Consider the following 24,993-nt stretch of genomic DNA (forward strand, 5'->3'; position numbering starts at 1 on the left):
ATCAAAGTATTTACTATAGATTACATACCATTGTTGTGTAAGAAAAGACAACAAAACTGTATTACAGTAACAATACATACTTTATGGTAACATATGGTTGATTCCGTATACTATATAAACCGAGCACTATGGTCCAAACATCATATCCTCCAACATGGCTCGAGGGATATGCATACTCCTCTTGGTGGTAGTAGCGGCAGGTAATGCAAACTATATTTCACAATTGTTTGTCACTGAATTTGATAATTTCAAAATGTCCGAAATGCTTTTTTTTTTAGAAATTTCTAATTAACATTGATATTGCATCTCAAACATATAAGTCAGATATTTTCTCTTAGAATTCAAAAAGTCAATCGCATCTTAAAAATATATGTTTCATTAGTTAAAACATATTTTATTGTACGAAAGCGTAACTAACGGATGAGACACACGTTTCATAGTAAATGGATCAATACTAAACCTCATTGTTACTAACATTTTGATTGAATTGTTGATAGTAAGATGTTTTCTAATCTTCAAGTGGTATATATTTCATGCACATTTAAGACGACAACAGAGTAACAATAATGTAAGCATGCATTGTCTGTAGAATTGGTCGATCCGATTTAGGGCTGGGACATTTTTTTTTTATCACCAATAGAAAATAAATGTACGTGGGTAAAAAAAATCCAAGGTAGCAACAAAACACTGGCGGAGTTAAGATTAAATTAAAAATTAAGAGTCTTCTTTCCATAAAATTTAATACGCATTGATAGGAACCCTCCACACACACCGCCAACCTTCAGAAAAAAAATATTTTGCACACGATTATAATTTACCATTGTACATGTGTGAAAACAACACTATTTCAATTAAAACACCTACCTGCCAAGTTATTCGAACTTCTACGAAAGCTAAAATTTAAATCACGTACCTCGAATGAAATGCATGCTCGGAGTGGCTACATAAAACACTTATTTTTAATTACGAATATTAAAACAATGTAACCATTTTGATCACTTCCTTAAATTCAGAAATAATAAGGACTGTTACCTGTGTACACACATTGTCTACATTTATTAAAGATAGTCTTTTATATTTTGCACTAGTTTCTACATCCGGGTACGGCAGTTATAGAAGCTATGATACTACAGAATATAGCGGTAAGTATGATGATTGTATATGTAAAACACAGAAATGAGGTGAAGGGAATCCGAATAATAATTGAAACTGAACTGATTATTAAAAATATTTCCGATTATTATTTTAATTTGTTATTTGTTTATAATGTTGTAATTATGTAGACCCCACCGTTACCACATTTTTTCTTAATATGTCATATTGAATAAATATATTAAACAAATACAAAATTATCAAGCTGACAAAGGAAACACATTTCACAATTCCTAAAAGTCTTTTTTTAAGTAATTTATTTCATTCTGACTTTATTTAGGATATCCTATTCACACGTCTACTAGTAGCGTCGTAACCCATCATTCGAGTCATCATTCGAGTCATCACAGTTATCATGGAGTGTCATACTACAAAAGATACCATGGATTCAAGATAAATCATCGTAGATTTTCTTACCATGGACTAGGTAAGTGACTGTAGATTTACTACACTACAAGCCAATGCACATTCTCTCCTCAATGTCAGTTGCTGTGTTATTTGGATTAAACCCATTTTGTCTCATAAGATTAAAAAGTATTCGTAAATATCTGAAAAAAAGAAGATTCGAATAAATCGAAACGGAAATATTACATAAGTCTTAAAACAATTGAACTCTAAAACCTCAACCTAAGGGAACAAAGAAATCTTCCTTCTATATCAGGATACAAACCGAGTGAAACAAAGCTGTTTTCTGAATTATGCAAATTTAAATATTTTCATTTTAATTTAGGATACAAACTGAGATGTGGAAAGAGCCGATTTTACCGACTGTGGAGACGCTGTTATGGTAAATACCATAGCAGAAGTCGTTGTTTTGGAGTATTTAGAACACGACATCTCTTCGGACTTTATAAAGGTAACTTAACAATAAACATATTGATTATACTTAATCACAAAAATAGTTGTCGAACGGTAAAATAAATCACTTTTGTGCTAATAACTGTATGAAAAGCAACACAATTATTGACAGATAAATAAACAATAGACGTTTTCCTTTTAAAACATTCATTTATATCTTTTTTTGGTTCAGTGTGCCCGTTTTTTCATGTTAAAATGCACTGGAATCATCTGCTAAAATATACTGCAGTTGAAAAAAAGGAGAAAACAAGTAACACCTTTTCAATAATTTGATTTTTTACATTCCAAATCTTAATTGTAATGTTTTTCTCGACTTAACCGAGGAATTATATTAATCTGACTAACTAACTATCATTCTCACAAAGGTCATGGCTATGGGTACAGGTCATTAGGTCATGGTTACGGAGGAGGCTATCTAAGCTATTATAAAAAATACCATGGATTCAAACTCCGTCACAACAGATTTTTCTATGGCGGACATGGTAGGTATTGAATAAATCTATAAATTTTTTCACGGCGAAACGTGCTAGTTAGATTTAGTCTGTAGGAATATCCGGAAATTTAAAGAAAGCTAGTGTATAAAGTTAGTTACTGTCTCTGGTAAAAAGTTGTCTCTCACAGCACCCCCTAATTTGTTCATAGGAATACATTGTTTCATCTTTAATGCTAATTATTCATTGCCTTCTTTAAAAAGGTGTTATCCTATCGTTACAAGTTTCTATGTTTATTCATAGATATAAATTTAATTAATCGTGTCTAGATCATCATTTTTAGTCCTGATCGTTAAACGACTCATATAGTAACAGCATAGAAATAAAAACGACGAATCAATGAAAGGAACAACGATAAACATTATGAAATTGCCTGGCATGCATTTTCAAAAGTTCTTGGCTTCTTCATAGCCAAAATATATGTTTTGCTTCAAATTATATCCACCTGTTCAAAGGTTTATAAAAAAATATCACCGCTATCACAAACTATATGTACAGATCTGTATATTGTAATGACCCAATTTTGAGAAAATATTTGTTCGTCTTTTTTCATTACTTGTTTGGCTTTCTAACTAGTTTGATCTGAACATCACTGACAAGTTTATGAAGACGAAACGCGTTTCTGGCGTATCAAATTATAAGCCTGGTTCCTATTCATATATTTAAAACAAATCCTATTTTCCTGATACAAATTTTGCATCGAAAACTACATTTATTTTAGGATACAGATTGAGATGTGCAAGGAGACGATTCTACAGAAGCTGGAGAGGTTGTTACAGAAGATATCACAGTAGAAGTCGTTGTTTTGGATATCTTAGGAAAAGACATTTGTTTGGACTTTATAAAGGTAACTTAACAGTAACATACTATATCTAACATAATATTTATACCTATAAAACTTGTTATAAAACTTTGAAATAAAAACTTCCTAAAAACTAGCAGCGATAGAAAACCATAATAGTTTTAAAGCCTACATTTACATACGTTTATTTTCAGTATGTATGGGGGCTATAAGACAAAGGCACTTAGACAAATAAGATATTAATAAATACGAATAAGCGTTTATAATATTCTTTTTCCGATTGAATTTAAAATACTTTGACAAATTTAAGTTGAGTTGTTTTCTCTTTTGTTAGTAGATACAGTTATTGTCGCTGTTAATAAAAAGATAATAAGCCAAAATTATTGTTCCAAACTAATTGAAAACCCTATAAAAATGTTCAAAGAAAAACGATCAATCAAGCAATATTATTTCAATGTATTTACTTTCTATGACGTATTTATGATTTTTTTATTTAATTAAAAATTTTAATTGTCTTTTCTCGGCATAACCGACGACATTTATTAATCTGACCTATTTTCATTGAAACAAAGGTCATGGATATGGAGGTGGTTATCTCAGTTATTATAAAAAATACCATGGATTCAAACTCCGACACAACAGATTTTTCTATGGCGGTCATGGTAACTATTTAAAGTATTGCTTCTACTGTTGCATCTATTCATTTTAAATGGCAAATTGTTTTGATTTTCAATTATATACTTAACTACAAAATGTACCACATTTATAACTCAGAATATAAACACTTTCTTGTTTTAATCTTTAAATGTCTATTTTGCTTTCATAAAAATATCAGACCAATTTTCTGAAGAAAAAAGTTGCATCGAAAACTACATTTATTTCAGGATACAAATTGAGATGTGCAAGGAGACGATTCTACAGAAGCTGGAGAGGTTGTTATAGAAGATACCACAGTAGAAGTCGTTGTTTTGGATATCTGAGGAAAAGACATCTGTTTGGACTTTATCATGGAGGTATTACATTTTGTCTTGGTTGATGACATATAGAATAATTTAATCGACTATAAACGTTTTTTTTAATTTGAAAGTTTGAAACTACATTCAAACCTGCCTCAGAGAACACCTATACTAAACAAACACCTGTGGTAATAGACCAACAATTTAAGATCCTTCCGAAGTACATTTCAATAAATTGAACCCGTATTAAAAGACCATCTATTTTAAGAGACAACTATTTTGTTCTCACTTAATTGGTCTTTTAAAACAGGTTCGAATATATAAGAAAATGTTCTTTTAATTCTTTTATAGCATAGGCATTCTATGCACATTTGCATATTGTACATGAAAGTGTCTTCACGCGATGTTAAGTATGATTTATGAAAAACATTCAGTCCTTTAGTGATAATATTGAAGTTTCTTTATTTAAAAATATCAAAACTCAATAGATATTTGTTTTGAATCAATTCGAAATTGCATGTGTCCAAATCAGTGTACATGTATTGAAAAAATATAAATACTTGTGTAATCAAGAGATAATAAGGGCAAGATTGATATAATGTCGTTCCACAATATGTTTTGAACTATATTATTTACAGTTGTGTGTTAGTATTGTGTCATGTTTCGTTTAGAGATTAATCTACATTTGGTTGTTGATTTTTATGTTTTTAATATTAGCAGGCTACTCTGGTCATGTATACAACGGATATAGAAGTGTACATAGTCACACGAAATATAGCTATAGCTATTATAGAAGTCATCATGGATTCAGCATTAGACATAGCAGATTTACTTATCATGGAGTTTGTAAGTTTGTTACTATAAACAATTCATGGAGTTTGTAGGTTGTTACTAAAAAGCATTTCTCTAGTAGAATTTGTAAATGGAACATCTGAAATATAAACCAAAATAGTTAATCCTTTATTTGTATAAACTCACACAGAATTATGATCAACTATATAAATAAACCCATTATAGATACAAGGATGAAAATTTTGTACACCAGACGTTGGTATCGTCTACAAAAGACTCAACGAAAAACAGATATAACCCACATAAATAAACGACAAGCACATGCATACAGACTTTGCCTTGGCATTTTCCGTTTTATTTCGATCTATGAATTTGACTGTCACTCTGGTATGTTCCGCCTCACTGTTCAAGACGTCTCGGTTGATTTCTTTTTTGAAGGACTGAAATAATTTTTTTTTTTAATCTACTTGTTTTAGAAAATATATATTTTTTTTACTTTATATAGATTTGTTAAAGCATTTACCTCTGTAACTTCTAATAAGAAGATGATATTTATTTACAGCATACCGACTAAAGTGTAGCAGCACCCGATTCTACAGACTATGGAGTAATTGCTATGATCATTATCATAGTGTAGGAACCTGTTTTGGACGACTGAGAAGCCAACATCTGTTCTATAGATACGTTGGAGGTATACTCATTAACGATTTTTTTAGAAAAAATATAAATCTCTGTGTTTTCACATTTTTCAAATAGATACTTGGAATAAAATGTTGAAGAAACTTAATTCCTAGATTAATTCAGGGAATCGCCGTGGATGCAACCAATTTTAAAACATTGTTCTCTGTCATAAAAGCTTATGTAAATACACTTAGTACTGCACTTAATGTTTTCGTGGTAAATTGATATTTGTTAGTACTGTGTTAAATGTTTTCGTGGTAAATTGATATTTGTTTATAAAAAAATTACAGGTAGTTCATATGGTGGTATTGTTGGTGGATACAGTGGCAGTAGATATAGCTATAGCTATTACAGAAGTCATCATGGTTTTAGCATTAGACACAACAGATTTTCTTATCATGGAGTTTGTAAGTTGTTACTAAAATACCCTTCATTTAGTATACAATAAAAAAAAACCATCGACATATGAATCAAATTAATTGATGCATTTGTTTGTTCAAAGTAATAAGAATATCACTGCACTACATAGATAAACCCATCGTAGATTCCTTTGATTAAAATTCTGTACGTCGCCAGACGCCAGTTTCTTCTACAAAATGACTTCACAGTCACGTTTGTAGAAAAAAAGTAAAAATGATAAATTAAATTACGAAATTAAAGAGCAGTGAGAACCAAAACGTCTGAAACATTTTGAGAAAATTTTCTCAGTAATTTATTCATGGGATAACATATCTGTAGTATATCGAACACATTCTACATTTGTAAAGATGTACCATATCAAAAATAAATCACGCCAACAGGAAAAAATTTTGAAATGAATCATCAATTTTAATTATTTTGGGAGTACAACCAAACATTGTCCTGTGGTTTGTGTTTCAGATGTTGAGCTTATATGAAGAAAATTTTATTTCTACAGTTTAAAACAATTAGTACTTTAACATCATATAGATTTACTCAAGTATTTATCAGTGTTGCACCGTATAGAAATATGTTATTGACTTTCAGCCTACAGACTAAAATGTAGCAGCACCCGATTCTACAGACTTTGGAGTAATTGCTATGATCATTATCATAGTGTAGGAACCTGTTTTGGACGACTTAGTAGACAACATCTGTTCTATAAATACGTTGGAGGTATATTCATTAACGATATATTTACAAAAATTATAAATTTCTGAGTTTTCACTTTGTTTTAATAGATAATTGGGATAAAAAGTAAAAGAAACATAATTCTAAGGTTACTAAATTCCAAGAATAATTCAGAGAATCGCCTGGCTGTTATAAAAGCTTATAAAATACAATTAGTACTGTGTTTAATGCTTTTGTGAAAACATGAGTTATGTTAATTAATATCTTCAGGTAGCTCATATGGTGGTATTGTTGGTGGATACGGCCACAGCAGATATAGCTATAGCTATTACAGAAGTCAGCATGGATTCAGTATTAGACATAACAGATTTTCTTATCATGGAGTTTGTAAGTTGTTACTACAAATACCTATAATATTTTGTAGAAAAACACAAATATGTTTTAACAAATAAAGCTCTGATTATCTAATCCTGCGGATGAACATCTATATTATCGCTATTTTGTGCATTTTTCTTTGATAATTTTTTGTGATAATTTTCATATCATGCTACTCGCTTGAGATGGAAATTTTTTCACTAGAAACTAAGGAGGCCACGTGCCGTTGCTAACGAAATTGACACGAAATTGACAACGTCGTAATAGGTAAAATAGCGATAAATAAATTATCATTGGTCATCTCAACTCGATTGCTTTTCTCACTTTCGCAGTACCAGCTCAAGCGAGAAATTCAATCTCGTTGAGATGATCAACGATAGTTTATAGGTATTTCCAAAACATTGTATGTTTTGTTAGCAATTACCACATTAAGGATAAATCATGTCAACACAAAGTAATTTTCAAATATTTCATCTTAATATGTTTTAAGTTTTTGTAATCACAACCAAAAGTTTTCTCCTTGTGTGTTTGTTGTTTGACTACTAAGGCAATTATTTTTTAGTTTTCAAAAGTATGCTTTACATTTTACAAGACTCGAATTAGCCTATTACAAATAAACTCATCATATATACCAGGATTACAAATTTATATATTTACGCCAGACGCGCGTTTCGTCTACAAAGGACTCTTTAGTGACGCTCGAATAAAAAAATGTTTAAAAGGCCAAATAAAGAAGATAATGATATTTGATTTCAGCATATCGACTGAAATGTAGCAGCACCCGATTTTACAGACTTTGGAGTAATTGCTATAATCATTATCATAGTGTAGGAAGCTGTTTTGGACGACTGAGAAGACAGCATCTGTTCTATAGATATGTTGCAGGTGTGTTCGTTTAAGATATATGAAGACAGATTATGAATCTCTACCTCTTTAATAATATTTGTATCTAGTTGGAACAGAAAGTAAAAAGAACTCAATTCCTAATAAAATCATAAGATTTAAAATACACCACCTAGTCTATGATGAAGGTTTTATCGTAAACGATGCGGAAAGACAACGCATTTATATGTCTTTTTAATATTTTTCTAAATCTTATTATAACTACTTGGGAAGAACATAATGAATTTAATAAATCACAATTAAATGCCAGTAGTCTAAGAAGACCAAAATAAATATCTACCAAATAAATCACCTTGTCGTAAAGGAATAACAATTATAACAAAAACTAATCCACATAGATTGAAGATAATCTTTCCAAGTAGATATTGCATCTGTCCAAGAAAAATTATCTCTTTCTGTTCAACTTATGACTGATGCCATAATCAATATATAAAACGCAATTGAAAAGTACGTACATATAATAACTCATAACATAAATGTTGATTTATTTATGTTGCTTGCATATCTCGAAATAAATTCCTATCATTCGATTGAAAATAACTCCGAATGTAAATTTTTTTAAACTCTAAAAAAATTCATGGTAAACTAAACCGTAACTGATAGAATCAAAGGCATAACCACTATTCTATTACTTTGTACAACACTGAAAAACTAGCATTAAAAATCCAAATAATTTATAAACAATAGCAGTGAATCTTTATTTAAGAAGTGATCTCAGATGCAAAAAATTATAAAGTATTACATTCACCATAACAAATGCCTGTTGGTTTCAAATATTATTATAAATGTTTATCTTTCTATTTAATTTTATGTTACAAATTGATTTATGTTTATCAATATTTACAGGTAGCTCATATGGTGGTATTGTTGGTGGATACGGTCACAGTAGATATAGCTATAGCTATTACAGAAGTCATCATGGATTCAGTATTAGACATAACAGATTTTCTTATCATGGAGTTTGTAAGTTGTTACTGAAAAAATACATTCTTGAGAAAAAAAGAAAATAAAAGATCTGAAATATAAGCCGATTTAGTAAGTGCATAAAGTCATAGGAATATTGCTAAGCTTTATGAATAAACTCATCATAGATAATATGATTAAAATTTTGTACGCCAATTGCGTGTTTCATTTACAAAATACTCACATTGTTATGAAGCCTCAATGAATTTGTTTTTAGTATTACATTAAATTTTGGTGTTTTATTTGTCAGTTCTTTTATTGATACCGAACTCAAGCAAAATCAAAATTCCAAACATTAGAAGAAAAATATTTTAAAAGTTTAAAAAGATGTAGATTTACATCATATAGTTAGCATTACACAAAGTAACACCTAAGAAAAAGATAATATTTTATAACAGCATACCAACTGAAATGTAGTAGCAGCCGGTTCTACAGGTTATGGAGTGACTGTTATGATGATTATCATAGTGTAGGTGATTGTTTTGGACGACTTAGAAGACAACATCTGTTCTACAAATACGTTGCAGGTATATTTGTAAACGATTTTTTGAGGCAACCAACACCAATTTGTATATACTTTTTATATTTTTATTAAATATTCAGAGAAGAAGTAAATGAACAGTCTATTGAAAAATCAAAGATCTGTGTTAAAAAAAAAACCAAGAGACACACATAGTACACAGAATACAAGAGTAATAGGAATCTGAAAATAAAATGAGGGCGAAAATATATAGAAAAGAAAGAAATAATGAGAATATTCAGAATACGTTAGAATGATTTATTAGCAAAAAGGATGGGTAAATGAGATAAAAAATTAAAAAGCTATGCTGTTATCAAAATTTACTTGAATTGTCAATGCAAACAGTTTCATGAATATATAATTTTTAAATGTATTGAATATTTATGTAATTATTTATATTTACAGTTCAACATGCCATCGGACTAAATTTGTTGCGTAGGCACAGCCATATTGCCAATCAACATGTGACCAGAATTAATCATGAAGCCAACAAACATGTTGCAAGGATATCACACGTATCTAACATACACGAACGTAATATTGCTTCCCAGGCAGGAAAACATGTTCACAGAATTGCAAGCGTGGCCAATAAACACATAAATAGATTTAAAGCACTCGTAGATTTCCACATAAATAGACTTCACAAACACACAAAACATCACTTGTCAGCTCTTGAACACCAACATACAAGACATTTACATGACCGCGAGTATCAGAACAAAAAACATGAGTTGAAGGTCGACTACTTGCACGGAAAACACGAACATACCATCAATAAACTACATGACTACCATGGTATATTTGGTGTCGGACACTTGGTGAGCTACTTGGATTACTATAAGAAATACCATGGATTCAAAATCAGTCACAACAGATTTTCATACGGAGGACATGGTAAGAAAGTTTTAAAGTTTTAGGAGATGACTATAGTGTTATAAACCTTTTCTTCGGAAAACAAATGTCATGTTTTAGTGAATTAAGAAAATTTGTTATTGCAAAACGTGAATTTTGTATAACAAAATACAAACCTCATTGTGGTATGATTGTATTTGAGTAGGAGGATTTATGGCGGATATAAAGACCTGAAAAATGTTATATTGAATTAAAAAGAAATAAGAAGCAATTTCCATTTTTAGTTCAAATGGTAAAGGTAACAAAAACCTATTTATCAAAATAGACGTCAGACAATTGTTCAAATGCCAAGTATTTTTAACCTGCAATCTGATTCTGGTGAAATTCTCAGCCTGAGTAACCATAAGCTTGTGCATGCTAGTAAAATGTGCCGACAGGAAATGTTCTAAAATTTCAAGCCTTTACTTTAGAAATATCATGATATATTTTTTATAGCATACACACTGAAATGTGGACTTCAACGATTTTATAATTTATGGAGTAACTGCTGGTCTAGTTATCACAGAAGGAGTTTATGTTTTGGACGACTCAGGAAGAGCCATCTCTTTGAATTATATTCCGGAGGTAGTTAACCTTGTTATGTTTTTATCATACACGCCTATCATACACACATATAATTAAAATAAATGTGAAATATTTTTTGCTTCTTCATCATAAATAAACATGATAATATGACATTGATAACATTTACCTTGTCATGGACAGTGTTCAACAATCATAAAACAGATCGTTTATAAAAAAAAAATAGTGTTTTATTCCATCGCGTCAAATTGAAAACATCAATTACGAAAGAAGAAAGACGGATCAAAACAGAAAGGAACATTACTCGCTAAAAGAAAGCATATATTTTTTTTTATTTTAACATAAAAAATAATATTGAATATGTATTTTAATGAAAACCTGTCGTGATAAAATTATATAAATATATTTGGAATTTGCAAGCAAACACATAGATAGTGATAAAAACCCCACGTCTAGTCAACCTGTTTCCAAAATGCAAATTTTTTTTCACAGAGTTATGTTTGATTATAATATTTCAAAAGTTAATTGATATTTTACACTTGTTTCACATTTTTTGGAAATAATTCAAGAACGAGATTAGAACGAGACTGAAAAGTCAGAAGAATACATCCTTAAGTTGAGTCATTTTATATTTTTTTCTAGGAAATGCAATTATTGGTGCTATTAAATAAAAAGACAATAAGCTAAAATTCTTTTGCCAGGCTAATTGAAAACCTTAAAAAAATGTTCAAAGGGAAAAGATCAATCAATCAACACTATTTCAATAAAAAAATTCTATGACGTATTTAAATTTTTTAAATTTCAAATCTTAATTGTCTTTTTTCTTGGCTTAACCGATGACGTTTATTAATCTGACTTATTTACATTGATGCACAGGTCATGGATATGGAGGTGGTTATCTTAGCTATTATAAAAAATACCATGGATTCAAACTACGACACAACAGATTTTTCTATGGCGGTCATGGTAAGTATTTAAAGTATTGCCTCTACTGTTGCCTTTACTCATTTTTCATGGCGACTCGTTTTGAGTATATTTATATCGTAGAAATACACTGACACTTTTATACTGTTTTTTAGTATATGATATTAGTACGTGTTTATGGTGAATAACTGTCTCATTGGCAATTATACAACACCTGGCATGCCCAATTTTCAATTATATACTAAACTACAAAATGTGCCACATTTGTTATTCAGAATATAAACACGTTCTTGTTTTAATATTCAACATTTTTTTTCGCCTCATAAAAAGATCAAACCAATTTTCCGAAGAAGAAAAAGTTGCATCGAAAACAACATTTATTTCAGGATACAGATTGAGATGTGCAAGGAGACGATTCTATAGAAGCTGGAGGGGTTGTTACAGAAGATATAACAGTAGAAGTCGTTGTTTTGGATATCTAAGGAAAAGACATCTGTTTGGACTTTATCATAGAGGTATTACATTTTGACGTGTTTGTTAACATATAGAAAAAGTTAATTGAATATTCGCATTAATTTTTTATGTATTGTTTGAAACTGAAAGTAAATGTTTCTTTTATTCTTTCCAGGCATACGCATTATATACACATTTGCATATTGTACACTACCGTTTCTTCATATGATGTTAAGTAGAATTTTGACTTCAAGTCATTGTTTTCAATTCAAACTTTAAAGAAACGTTAGTCCTCTAGATATAATATTGAAGTTTCTTTTTCATAAATATGAAAATTTACTTGATTTATTTTAAATTGTTAATTAAATTTGTCTAAATTAGTGTACATGTATTGAAAAAAAGAAGTGTATTTGGTGACGTAATCATGAGATGGTAAAGGGCAAGTTTGATATAATGTCCTCCTATAGAATGCTTTAACTATATTAACTACAGTAATATGTCAGTATTGTGTAAGTCATGTTAATGTAAAAGATTAATACCTACTTTTTTGTTGATCTTTATGTTTTTTTTTTAATATAAAGCAGGTTACAGAAGTGTACACAGTCACACAAAATATAGCTATAGCTATTATAGAAGTCATCATGGATTCAGCATTAGACATAGCAGATTTTCCTATCATGGAGTTTGTAAGTTGTTACTAAAATACAATTTGTTTAGTAGAAAATGAAAATGGGAAAAATATAAACCAAATTAGTAACACTTTACTTGTATAAAGTCATACGAATAATGATGAACGATATATATAAACTCATTATAGATATCAGTATGAAAATGTTGTACCCCGTGTATCGTCTACCACAGACTTAGTAGTAACGCTTGTGAAAAAGTGAAACTGGCTAAATAAAGTTCGAAGTTGAAGAGCATTTAGAACACAATATTCCGAAAAATGTTGCCAAATATATGATAATATATTCCCGGTGTTGAAAATCCTTATTATTACGAAAACATATTCAGTTTTGTTAACAGGAAATTTATAATCATGACCAATTTACCCCAAGTTTTTGGTTGGGTTCGCATTGCTTAGTGTTTACTTTTCTATGTTTTTTCATGTTTACTTATAAAAAGGGGAGAGGTGGCATGATTGCCAATGAGACAACATTCCACAAGAGACCAAAACGACACAGAAATTAACAATTATAGGTCACCGTACGGCCTTCAATAATGAGCAAAGATCATATTGCATAGTCAGCTACACACGTCCCCGAAATGACAATATAAAACGTGAAAACTAACGGCCTTAATTATGTATAAAAAATTAACGAAAAACAAATATATTGCACATAAATAAACGACAACCACTGAATTAGAGGCTCGTGACTTGGGACAGGCACATGCATACAGAATGTATATCATTTTCATTTTTAGCCATGTCGTTGTCAGTTTGTTTTCGATATATTAGTTTGACTGTCCTTCTGGTATCTTTCGCCCCTCTGTTCAAGAAGACTCAATTTATTTCTTTTTTTGTAGGACTGAAATAAAAAAAATATGTTCTTGTGTTTTGTGTTTTAGTTCTTTGATTTACATAAAATAAGAAATTACTTTATATGTTTTTAAAAATTAGTTTTTGGTTTTAAATTATATAGATTTGTTAAAGTATTTACCTATGTAACTCCTAAGAAAAAGATATTATTTAATTTCAGCATACCGACTTCAATGTAGCAGCACCCGATTCTACAGACTTTGGAGTAATTGCTATGATCATTATCATAGTGTAGGAACCTGTTTTGGACGACTGAGAAACCAACATCTGTTCTATAGATACGTTGGAGGTATGTTCATTAACGATATATTTAGAAAAATCATAAATCTCTGCGTTTTCACATTTTAAAAATAGATACTTTGAATAAAAATTAAAAGAAACTCTGAATTCTAAGATTAGGTCAGGGAATCGTCTTGAATGCAACCAATTTTAAACATTGTTCTCTGCCATAAAAGCTTATGTAAATACAATTAGTACTGTATTCAATTTTTTCGTGTTAAATTGATCTTTGTTTATAAAATATTTATAGGTAGCTCATATGGTGGTATTGTTGGTGGATACGGTCACAGTAGATATAGCTATAGCTATTACAGAAGTCATCATGGATTCAGTATTAGACATAACAGATTTTCTTATCATGGAGTTTGTAAGTTGTTACTAAAAATACCCTTCATTTAGTATACAATGAAAAAACCACATCGACATATGAATCAAATTAATTGATGCATTTGTTTGTTCAAAGTGATAAGAATATCACTGCACTATATAAATAAACCCATCGTAAATTCCTGGGTTAAAATTGAAAGTCATCAAACGCCAGTTTCTTCTACAAAATTACTTCACAGTCACGGTTGTAGAAAAAAAAGTAAAAATGATAAATTAAATTACGAAATTAAAGAGCAGTTAGATCTAAAACGTCTGAATTATTTTTAGAAAAGTAGCCTCAGTAATCTATTCATGGAATATAATATCTGTAGTATATCAAACACATTCTAAATTTGTAAAGATGTACCATATCAAGGATAAATCATGCCAACAGAAAAACATTTTGAAATGTTTCATCAATTTTAATTATTTTGGGAGTACAACCAAACATTGACTTGTGGTTTGTGTTTCAGATGTTGACCTAAGATAAAGAAAATCATAATTTCTAGAGTTTAAAACAATAAGAATTTTTACATCAAATAGACTTACTCAAGTATTTATCAGTGTTGCACCTTATACAAATATATTATTGACTTTCAGCCTACAGACTAAAATGTAGCAGCACCCGATTCTACAAACTTTGGAGTAATTGCTATGATCATTATCATAGTGTAGGAACCTGTTTTGGACGACTTAGAAGCCAACATCTGTTCTATAGATACGTTGGAGGTATATTCATTAACGATACATTTAGAAAAATTATAAATCTCTGCGTTTTCACTTTGTTTTAATAGATAATTGTGATAAAAAGTAAAAGAAACATAATTCTAAGGTTACTAAATTCCAAGAATAATTCAGGGAATCGCCTTGCTGTTATAAAAGCTTATGAAATACAATTAGTACTGTGTTTAATGCTTTTGTGAAAACATGATTTATGTTAATTAATATCTTCAGGTAGCTCATATGGTGGTATTGTTGGTAGATACGGCCACAGTAGATATAGCTATAGCTATTACAGAAGTCATCATGGATTCAGTATTAGACATAACAGGTTTTCTTATCATGGAGTTTGTAAGTTGTTACTAGAAATACCTATAATATTTTATAGAAATGAAACGAAATATAGAAAAACACAAATATATTTTAACAAATAAAGGTCTGGTTATCTTTTCCTGCGGATGAACATCTATAGTATTTCCAAAACATTGTATGTTTTGTTAGCTGTTACTACATTAAGGATAAATCATGTCAACACAAAGTAATTTTCAAATTTTTCATCTTAATATGTTTTAAATTTTTGAAATCACAACCAAAAGTTTTCTCTTTGTGTTTTTGTTGTTTGACCACTAAGGCAATTATTTTTAAGTTTTCAAAAGTATGCTTTACATTATACAAGACTTGTATTAGCCTTTTACAAATAAAATCATCATAGATATCAGGATTACAAATTGATATATTTACGCCAGTGCGCGTTTCGTCTAGAAAAGACTCTGCAGTGATGCTCGAATGAAAAAATGTTATAAAGGTAAAATAAAGAAAATAATGAAATTTGATTTCAGCATACCGACTAAAATGTAGCAGCACCCGATTTTACAGACTTTGGAGTAATTGCTATGATCATTATCATAGTGTAGGAAGCTGTTTTGGACGACTTAGAAGACAGCATCTGTTCTATAGATACGTTGCAGGTATGTTCGTTTTAAGATATATGAAAACAAATTATGAATCTCTACCTTTTCAATTATATTTGTATCTATTTGGAACAGAAAGTAAAAATAACTCAATTCCTAATAAAATCATAATTTTAAGAAAACACCATCTATTCTATGATGAAGGTTTTATCGTAAAAGATGCAGGAAGACAATGTATTTATATGTCTTTTTAATTTTTTTCTAAATCCTATCATAACTACAAGGGGAGAACATAATGAATTGAATAAATCACAATGAAATGCCAGTAGTCTAAGAAGACCAAAATAAATTCCTCTACCAAATAAGTCACATTGTCGTAAAGGAATAACAATTATAACGAAAACTAATCCATATAGATTTAAGATAATCTTTCCAAGTAGCTATTGCATCTGTCCAAGAAAAGTTATCTCTTTCTGTTCAACTGTATGACTGATGCCACAATCAATATATAAAACGTTAATTGAAAAGTACGTACATATAATAACTCATAACATAAATGTTGATTTGTTTATGTTTCTTACATAAAGCGAAATAAATTCCTATCATTCGATTGAGAATAACTCCGAATGTAAATATTCTTAAACTCTAGAAAATTTCATGGTAAACTAAACCGTAACTGATATAATCAAAGGCATAACAACTGTTCTATTTATTTGTACAACAGTGAAAAACTAGCAATAACAATAAAAATCCAAAACTTTTTTTAACAATAGCACTGAATCTTGATTCAAGAAGTGATTTCAGATGCAAACAGTTATAAAGTATTACATTCACCATAACAAATGCCTGTTCGTTTCAAACATTATTATAACTGTTTATCTTTCTTTTTAATTTTATGTGACTAATTGATTTATGTTTATCAATATTTACAGGTAGCTCATATGGTGGTATTGTTGGTGGATACGGCCACAGTAGATATAGCTATAGCTATTACAGAAGTCATCATGGATTCAGCATCAGACACAACAGATTTTCTTATCATGGAGCTTGTATGTTGTTTATTCAAATACCTACAATATTTTGTAGAAATGAAACGAAACATAGAAAAACACAAATATATATTGCAAACGAGCTCTGGTAATCTTATCCTATAGAAGCACATCTGTAGTATTTCCAAAACATTGTATGTTTTGTTTGCAGGTACCATATTAAGGATAAATCATATCAACACAAATTCACTTTGAAATGTTTCTTCTAAATATGGTTTTAATTGTTTTCATCACCACCAAAAGTTTTCTTCTTGTGCTTTTATTTTCAGTTGTGGTTTGACTTCAAAGCCAATTATTTCAAAAGTTTCAAAAAACATGCTTTACATTATATAAGACTTTTATTAGCCTTTAACAAAGTTACACATACGTAAATGCTGGTATTTAATTTCAGCATATAGACTGAAGTGTAGCAGCACCCGATTCTACAGACTATGGAGTAATTGCTATGATCATTATCATAGTGTAGGAACCTGTTTTGGACGACTTAGAAGCCAACATCTGTTCTATAAATACGGTGGAGGTATGTGCGTTAACAATACATGAAAACAAATTATGAAACTCTATATTTCCATACAGCTTTATATATACTTGGGATAGGAAGTAAAAAAAAACCTCAATTCTAAATGAAGTCATAAGTTTAAGAATACACCATATCTTCTATGATAGAGGTATTATCGAAAACGAAGCAGGAAGACAAAGTATTTATAAGTATTTTGATATATTTTATTGAATCTTATTATAACTACTTAGGGATAAGATAATGAATTTAATAATCTGAATGAAATTTCAGAAGTCTAAGATCACCAAAATAAATACCTCCACCAACGAATTAACTTAGTCGTTAAGGTATAACAAATATGAAGACAAATAATCCCTATAGATTAGATATATATTTTCAAAGAAAAGAATTCATCTGTCCAGGAATGGTAATCTGTTTCTGCTCAACTAATGGATGATGCCATAACTAATATATAAAACGCAATTGAACAGTAAATACATATGATAACTCATAGCATAAGTGTTGATAAGTTTGTGTTTGCATAATGCGATATAAATTCCTATCATTCGATTGACCAAATCATAACTCCGAATGTTAATATTTTCAAACTTCAAAATCATTTTCATGGTAAACTAAAACGTTTTGATAGAGTCAAAGGCATAATAATAATTTAATACTTAGTATAAAAGTGAAAAAGTAGCAATTAAACACGAATAATTTATTAACTATAGCACTGGAAATATATTTTAAAAATAACCTACAAAGCGCAACATACAATATTAGATGTTCGATTGTTACATTTTTTCAAGTATTTAAAATGTCTTGGCTTTCAAACTTTGGGCTTTGATCACAATGCAAGAATCTTAATTCAACAAGTGACAAGTTGATTTAAGTTGATCAATATTTACAGGCAGCGCTTATGGTGGCGTTGTTGGTGGATACGGTCATGGAAGATATAGCTATAGATATTACAGAAGTCATCATGGTTTCAGCATTAGACATAACAGATTTTCTTATCATGGAGTTTGTAAGTTGTTACTTAAAATATACATTCTTGAGAAAAAATGAAAATAAAAGATCTGAAATATAAGCCGAATTAGTAAGTGCATAAAGTCATAGGAATATTGCTAAGCTTTATAAATACACTCATCATAGATAATATGATTAAAATTTTGTACGCCAATCGCGTGTTTCATTTACAAAATACTCACATTGTTATGAAGCCTCAATGAATTTTTTTTAAGCATTACATTAAATTTTTGTGTTTATTTGTCAGTTCTTGTATTGATACCGAACTCAAGCAAAATCAAAATATTAAAACATCAGAAAAAAATTATTTTAAAAGTTTAAAAAGATGTAGATTTATATCATATAGTTTTTGTAAGCATTACACAAAGTAACACCTAAGAAAAAGATAATATTTAATTACAGCATACCAACTGAAATGTAGTAGCAGCCGGTTCTACAGGTTATGGAGTGACTGTTATGATGATTATCATAGTGTAGGTGACTGTTTTGGACGACTTAGAAGACAACATCTGTTCTACAAATACGTTGCAGGTATATTTGTAAACGATCTTTTGAGGCAAACAATACCAATTTTTATATATTTTGTATATTTTTATTAAATATTCAGAGAAGAAGTCAATAAACAGTCTATTGACAAATCACATATCTGTGTTAAACAATAAGCAAGAGACACACCGAATACACAGAATCCAAAAGTAATAGGAATCTGAAAATAAAGTGAGGGCGAAAATATATGTAAAAGAAAGAAATAACATGAATAATTAGAATATTCAAAATACGTTAAAATGATTTTTTAGCAAAAAGGTCGGTTAAATGAGATAAAAAATTAAAAAACTGTACTGTTATCAAAATTTACTTGAATTGTCAATGCAAACAGTTTCATAAACTTATACTTTGTAAATTCATTGAATATTTATGTTGTTATATATATTTACAGTTCAACATGCCATCGGACTAAATTTGTTGCGTAGGCACAGCCATATTGCCAATCAACATGTGAACAGAATTAATCATGAAGCTAACAAACATGTTGCAAGGATATCACACGTATCTAACATACACGAACGTAATATTGCTTCCCAGGCTGGAAAACATGTTCACAGAATTGCAAGCGTGGCCAATAAACACATAAATAGATTTAAATCACTCGTAGATTTCCACATAAATAGACTTCACAAACACACAAAACATCACCTTTCAGCTCTTGAATACCAACATAAAAGACACTTACATGACCGCGAGTATCAGAACAAAAAGCATGAGTTGAAAGTCGACTACTTGCACGGAAAACACGAACATACCATCAATAAGCTACATGACTACCATGGTATATTTGGTGTCGGACACTTGGTGAGTTACTTGGATTACTACAAGAAATACCATGGATTTAAAATCAGTCACAACAGATTTTCATACGGAGGAAAAGGTAAGAAAGTTTAAAAGTTTGAGGAGATGTCTATAGTGTTATAAACCTTTCTTCGGAAAACAAATGTCATGCTATAATGAATTAAGAAAATTTGATATTGCAAAACGTGTATTTTGTTTAACAAAATATAAATCTCATTGTGGTATGATTTTATTTGAGTAGGAGGGTTTATGGCGGATATAAAGACCTTAAAAATATTATATTTAATTAAAAAGCCTTTTGTATTTTTTGTTCACATGGTAAAGGCAACAAAAACCTATTAATCAAAATAGACGTCAGACAATTGTTCAAATGCCAAGTATTTTTAATCTTCAAACTGATTCCGGTGAAATCCTCAGCCTGAGTAAACATAAGCTTGTGCATGCTAGTAAAATGTGCCGACAGGAAATGTTCTAAATTTTCAAGGCTTTACTTTAAACATATCATGATATATTTTTATAGCATATACACTTAAATGTGGACTTCAACGATTTTATAATTTATGGAGTAACTGCTGGTCTAGTTATCACAGAAGGAGTTTATGTTTTGGACGACTCAGGAAGAGCCATCTCTTTGAATTATATTCCGGAGGTAGTTAACCTTGTTACGTTTTTATCATATACGCCTATTATTAAAATAAATCTAAAATACATAGATATTTTATTGCTTCTACATCATAAATGAAAATAAAAATATGACATTGATAACATTTCCCTTGTTATGGGCAGTGTTCAACAATCATAAAAAACATCGTTTAAAAAAGAGAAATATCTAGTGTTTTATTCCATCATGTCAAATTGAAAACACCAATAACGAAAGACAAAAGACGGATCAAAACATAAAGGGACATTTCTTGCTAAAAGAAAACATATCATATTTTTTTATTTTATCATCACATAACAAATAATATTTGATATGTATTTTAATTAAAACCTGTCGTGATAAAATTATAGAAATATATTTGGAAATTGCAAACAAACACATATATAGTGATAAAAAAGTCTAGCCAACCTGTTGCCAAAATGCAAATGTTAATGAAATAATTTCGAAACCAAATAATTTCAATTATATATGTAAAACAAAGAATCATAAAACTGCTAAAAAAGCTATGCTATCCGATCAGTAGAAAATTTAAACGGCTATATTCTTTAATAACAGATTACGACAATGACTACGCTTCTGGGGCAGTAGTTGTGAAGAACACAGTATATGGCGGCGGTTATCATCTGGGTGACAGCCATGTAGTAACTTACATGGACTACTACAAACAATACCATGGATTTAAAATCAGTCATAATAGATTTACATACGGAGGAAAAGGTGAGCCAGTTTACAACTAATTTAAACACATTAATATCATGGACATACTAAAGAAGAGTTATAAAATAATGTAAGTCAATGTGATGTAGATTACCAGATATAATAATGGAAGATGACTGTATGTTCACAATGATATATTTTCTGAATTACACTGAAATAATCGATTGATTTCAATTCAGATTTCAACAACGAACAAATCAATAACAACATAGAAATGATTAAATGCCCTGTCTTTAAATCAAAACGAAAACCAACTCGTGGATAAATGTAAAACACAACAAACGATAAATTGATATCATATAGAACTGCAAGTGACAGCCATTGACTAACATGTTTACTGACTTGGTGACAAGATCATAATAATGTGGCTTGGTTTAACATTTTAGTGACGTCCAACTATTCCCAAATCTTACCTTTAGACGGTGGTATAATGTAAAATGTCTGATTACCACTGGGTCGATGCCACTGCTGGTGGACGTTTCGTTCGTCCCCGAGGGTATCACCAGCCCAGTAGACAACATTTCGGTGTTGACATGAATATCATTAATGTGGTCAATTTTACAAATTTCCTGTCTACTAAAGTTTAAATATTTTGAAAAACTAAGGATTTTCTTATCCCAGGCATAGATTTCCTTAGCCGTATTTGACACAACCTTTTGGAATTTTGGATCCTCATTGCTCTTCAAATTTGTACTTGTTTTGCTTTATAAATATTTTGATATGAGCGTCACTGATGAGTCTTATGTAGACGAAATTGCGTCTGGCATTCTAAATTATAATCCTTGTACTTTTGATAACTATGATTACATATACGTGTATCTTAAATCAGTGACCGACCATGAAGTAAAACACTTAGTTGTTTGTAATACATGGTAAATTTCCTCTCTCTGTAGTTGTAATACACATGTTTACTGACTTGGTGTCAAGATAATAAAAATGGGACTGGGTTTAACATGTTAGTGACGTCCTACTATCCCCAAATCTTACCTTAAGACGGTGGTATAATGTAAAATGTCTGATTACATATACGTCTATCTTGAATCAGCGACCGAACATGAAGTAAAACACGTAGTTGTTTGTAATACATGGTAAATTTCCTCTCTCTGTTTTACAAATATATAATAAAAAAGAAATATAATGTATTTGTAGCATACACACTGAAATGTGGATTACAAAGATTCTATAACGTATGGAGTGATTGCTGGTCTAGTTATCATAGCAGAAGTGCCTGTTTTGGTCGACTTCTGAACCAACACCTCTTTTCAATATACAACGCAGGTAAAAAAAATTAATGTACTTAATCATGATTTGCCTTTTTAGTATCAAATTTATTGAAAATTGATATGACTTCGAGTAAGCTCTGTTGTTTTTGTGGTTGCTAATAAAATTAAGACCATATGATTTTGCTTTTTTAAAAATGATAAGCATGCTTTAATTTCAGACATGAAGAAATATAAATAAATAACATGTGGTTTCTTTTTATACAATTAAAGATGCGTAAATTTTCTTTTAAATAAAAAAAAAGAATATATATGGTCAATATGTTGTCAAGCGATTTGAATTAGAAAACAATAGTTGTACATTATTTAATTTTAAAGATTAGGAATGCTAAAATGTGTATTTGTTAATAGCAGGTTACGACGTTGGGTATTCTCCTAAAACAGTGGTTGTGAAGACAGCATCATATGATGATGATTTGTACTGATAACTGAGGTATTCATAACAAATATACTTTTACTCTTCTCTTCATCTTTGTCCCTTTTTTTAACGCCACTGTTAAGTCTTTTGTAAACGGAAACAAGACGGTGGTGTACAACACAATAAGCCTGATATCTTCAGTAAACTTTTAGTATTCTGCAATAAGCTTTTTAATTTGTTTTGATAATTTCATTCAAGTTATTACTCTTTTATTCATTACTCAATTTATTTTAACACTCTAACTTCTTGAACAATAAAGTTTTAACACGATACCGCCCGTTTTAATTTAAAATTGTCAAATGAAGGCGTTACCAGGTGAAAATATTCTCTTTTGTCAAACGGTTTCGACAAATGGTAAGAGAACATAAGAATTGAATGATTTTTTTTTAACTCTAATATATCTCGATTATAAAGCTTGACATCAGGGGTATACTGTTGATTATTTGGCTTGTGTTCCTTTTGTTTTTTTTAAGAGGTTTAACACGATACACTGAAATTGTTTCGATAATGTTATTACCTTCTGTATTTTATTCTGATAAAGTGTAATCTTAATCACAATACTAGTATATGGTATTGCAACACTTGCAATTGTAGTAAAAATGTTACAGAACGTTCATATTCAATAGTTATGTTAGTAAGCTTTAACATTGGAAACTATAGAAAAATAATTTAACTACAAGTTATAGTAGAAAATAAACTAATATTTTTCTTGTCTTTTGTTGTAGAATAAGGAGTATCCTGTATATATAGTGAATAATAAATAAATCTAACTGATGAACATGTTTTTGTAATATGTTAATATTTAGACCGACAATCACATATATTGGTTATCACAAAACAATACACTTTTCATTGTACGTAATTTTGAAGAATGATCTATAACTAGAACTTAACTGATTTTTTTGCTGTATATGCGAACTCACAATTATCAAGACCGACTTTTTCGCGTCAATAAACACACAAACAAAGATACACACATGGTCAACATATGTCAAAGAAGACCTCAATTAGAACATAAAAAAAATTGAATAAATAAAGGCAACAGTTTAAAACTGCATTGTAACAGTAACTGTCATAAATCGTTTAAAAGAAAACAAACCCAGGTCACAAAACAAAGCTGTAGGAAACACATCAACTATAAGAGAAAAACACTGAACAACATAAAAAGAAATTGCCACAAAAACAAACGACAACTTAAATAGAAACAGACTTTTGATGAAACATTTAATATTCATAACTTGGAACAGGACATTTTAAGAAAGAAAATGGTTGGTTGAACCTGGTTTAATGACAACTTTAACTTTCCATCCAAGTCCCAATTTATAAATGAAAACCATAATAGTTCTAGATACGGTCTTGAACATGGAGCCTTGGCTCACATAGAATAGCCTGTTATCAAGGCGACAGAAACAATTCTAGTGTAAAACCATTTCAAACGGGAAAACCAACGGTCTAATCTTTATCAAAGAACGAGAATCGAGAAACACTTATGAACCACACCAACAAACGACAACTACTGAACATCAGATTCCTGACTTTGAACAGGTGCAAACAACTGCAAGGGGTTTACACGTTTTAATGGTAACAAAGCTTCACATTAAGGTTCTTGCCGTACTTGATCATGGTGTTGTTTTTATTATTGGATGGACTCTAAGAGAGACGAAGGACATGATGATAAAGGAAGCTAGCCTATGTATCACTCACGGTGGGTTGACTATTGTCATTCAAGTGATATTTCAGAAATAACATTCCTACCAGGTTTCAATAAAGAAATTATAAAGAGG

The 24,993-nt window shown here is 30.0% G+C and overlaps 1 protein-coding gene across 1 annotated transcript; it reads left to right on the forward strand.

The window, feature by feature from the left end:
- The first annotated feature begins 154 nt into the window (after positions 1-154).
- On the forward strand, positions 155-23,987 carry LOC134710785 (uncharacterized). The gene is made up of 36 exons (XM_063571184.1): positions 155-200; positions 1,089-1,142; positions 1,433-1,579; positions 1,883-2,008; positions 2,403-2,492; positions 3,223-3,348; positions 3,876-3,965; positions 4,188-4,316; positions 4,977-5,105; positions 5,614-5,742; positions 6,023-6,139; positions 6,738-6,866; positions 7,092-7,208; positions 7,953-8,081; positions 8,946-9,062; positions 9,461-9,589; positions 9,988-10,476; positions 10,930-11,058; positions 11,893-11,982; positions 12,327-12,455; positions 12,975-13,079; positions 14,094-14,222; positions 14,463-14,579; positions 15,179-15,307; positions 15,533-15,649; positions 16,138-16,266; positions 17,142-17,258; positions 17,650-17,778; positions 18,668-18,784; positions 19,189-19,317; positions 19,724-20,212; positions 20,654-20,782; positions 21,350-21,511; positions 22,661-22,789; positions 23,143-23,224; positions 23,935-23,987. Exons 1-35 carry the CDS (start codon positions 155-157, stop codon positions 23,214-23,216), a joined length of 4,842 nt encoding a protein of 1,613 aa, XP_063427254.1. The 3' UTR covers positions 23,217-23,224; positions 23,935-23,987.
- The last annotated feature ends 1,006 nt before the right edge of the window (positions 23,988-24,993 follow it).

Source organism: Mytilus trossulus, chromosome 3 (genome assembly GCF_036588685.1).
Source record: "Mytilus trossulus isolate FHL-02 chromosome 3, PNRI_Mtr1.1.1.hap1, whole genome shotgun sequence".
NCBI lineage: Eukaryota > Metazoa > Mollusca > Bivalvia > Mytilida > Mytilidae > Mytilus > Mytilus trossulus.

Bases quoted from the DNA above. Each gene is read 5' to 3' on its own strand.
- LOC134710785 (XM_063571184.1), top strand. From the start codon at position 155: ATGGCTCGAGGGATATGCATACTCCTCTTGGTGGTAGTAGCGGCAG. The intron at 1,580-1,882 runs GTAAGTGACTGT...ATTTTAATTTAG, and splicing joins ATTTTCTTACCATGGACTAG to GATACAAACTGAGATGTGGA. The intron at 20,213-20,653 runs GTAAGAAAGTTT...ATATTTTTATAG, and splicing joins ATTTTCATACGGAGGAAAAG to CATATACACTTAAATGTGGA.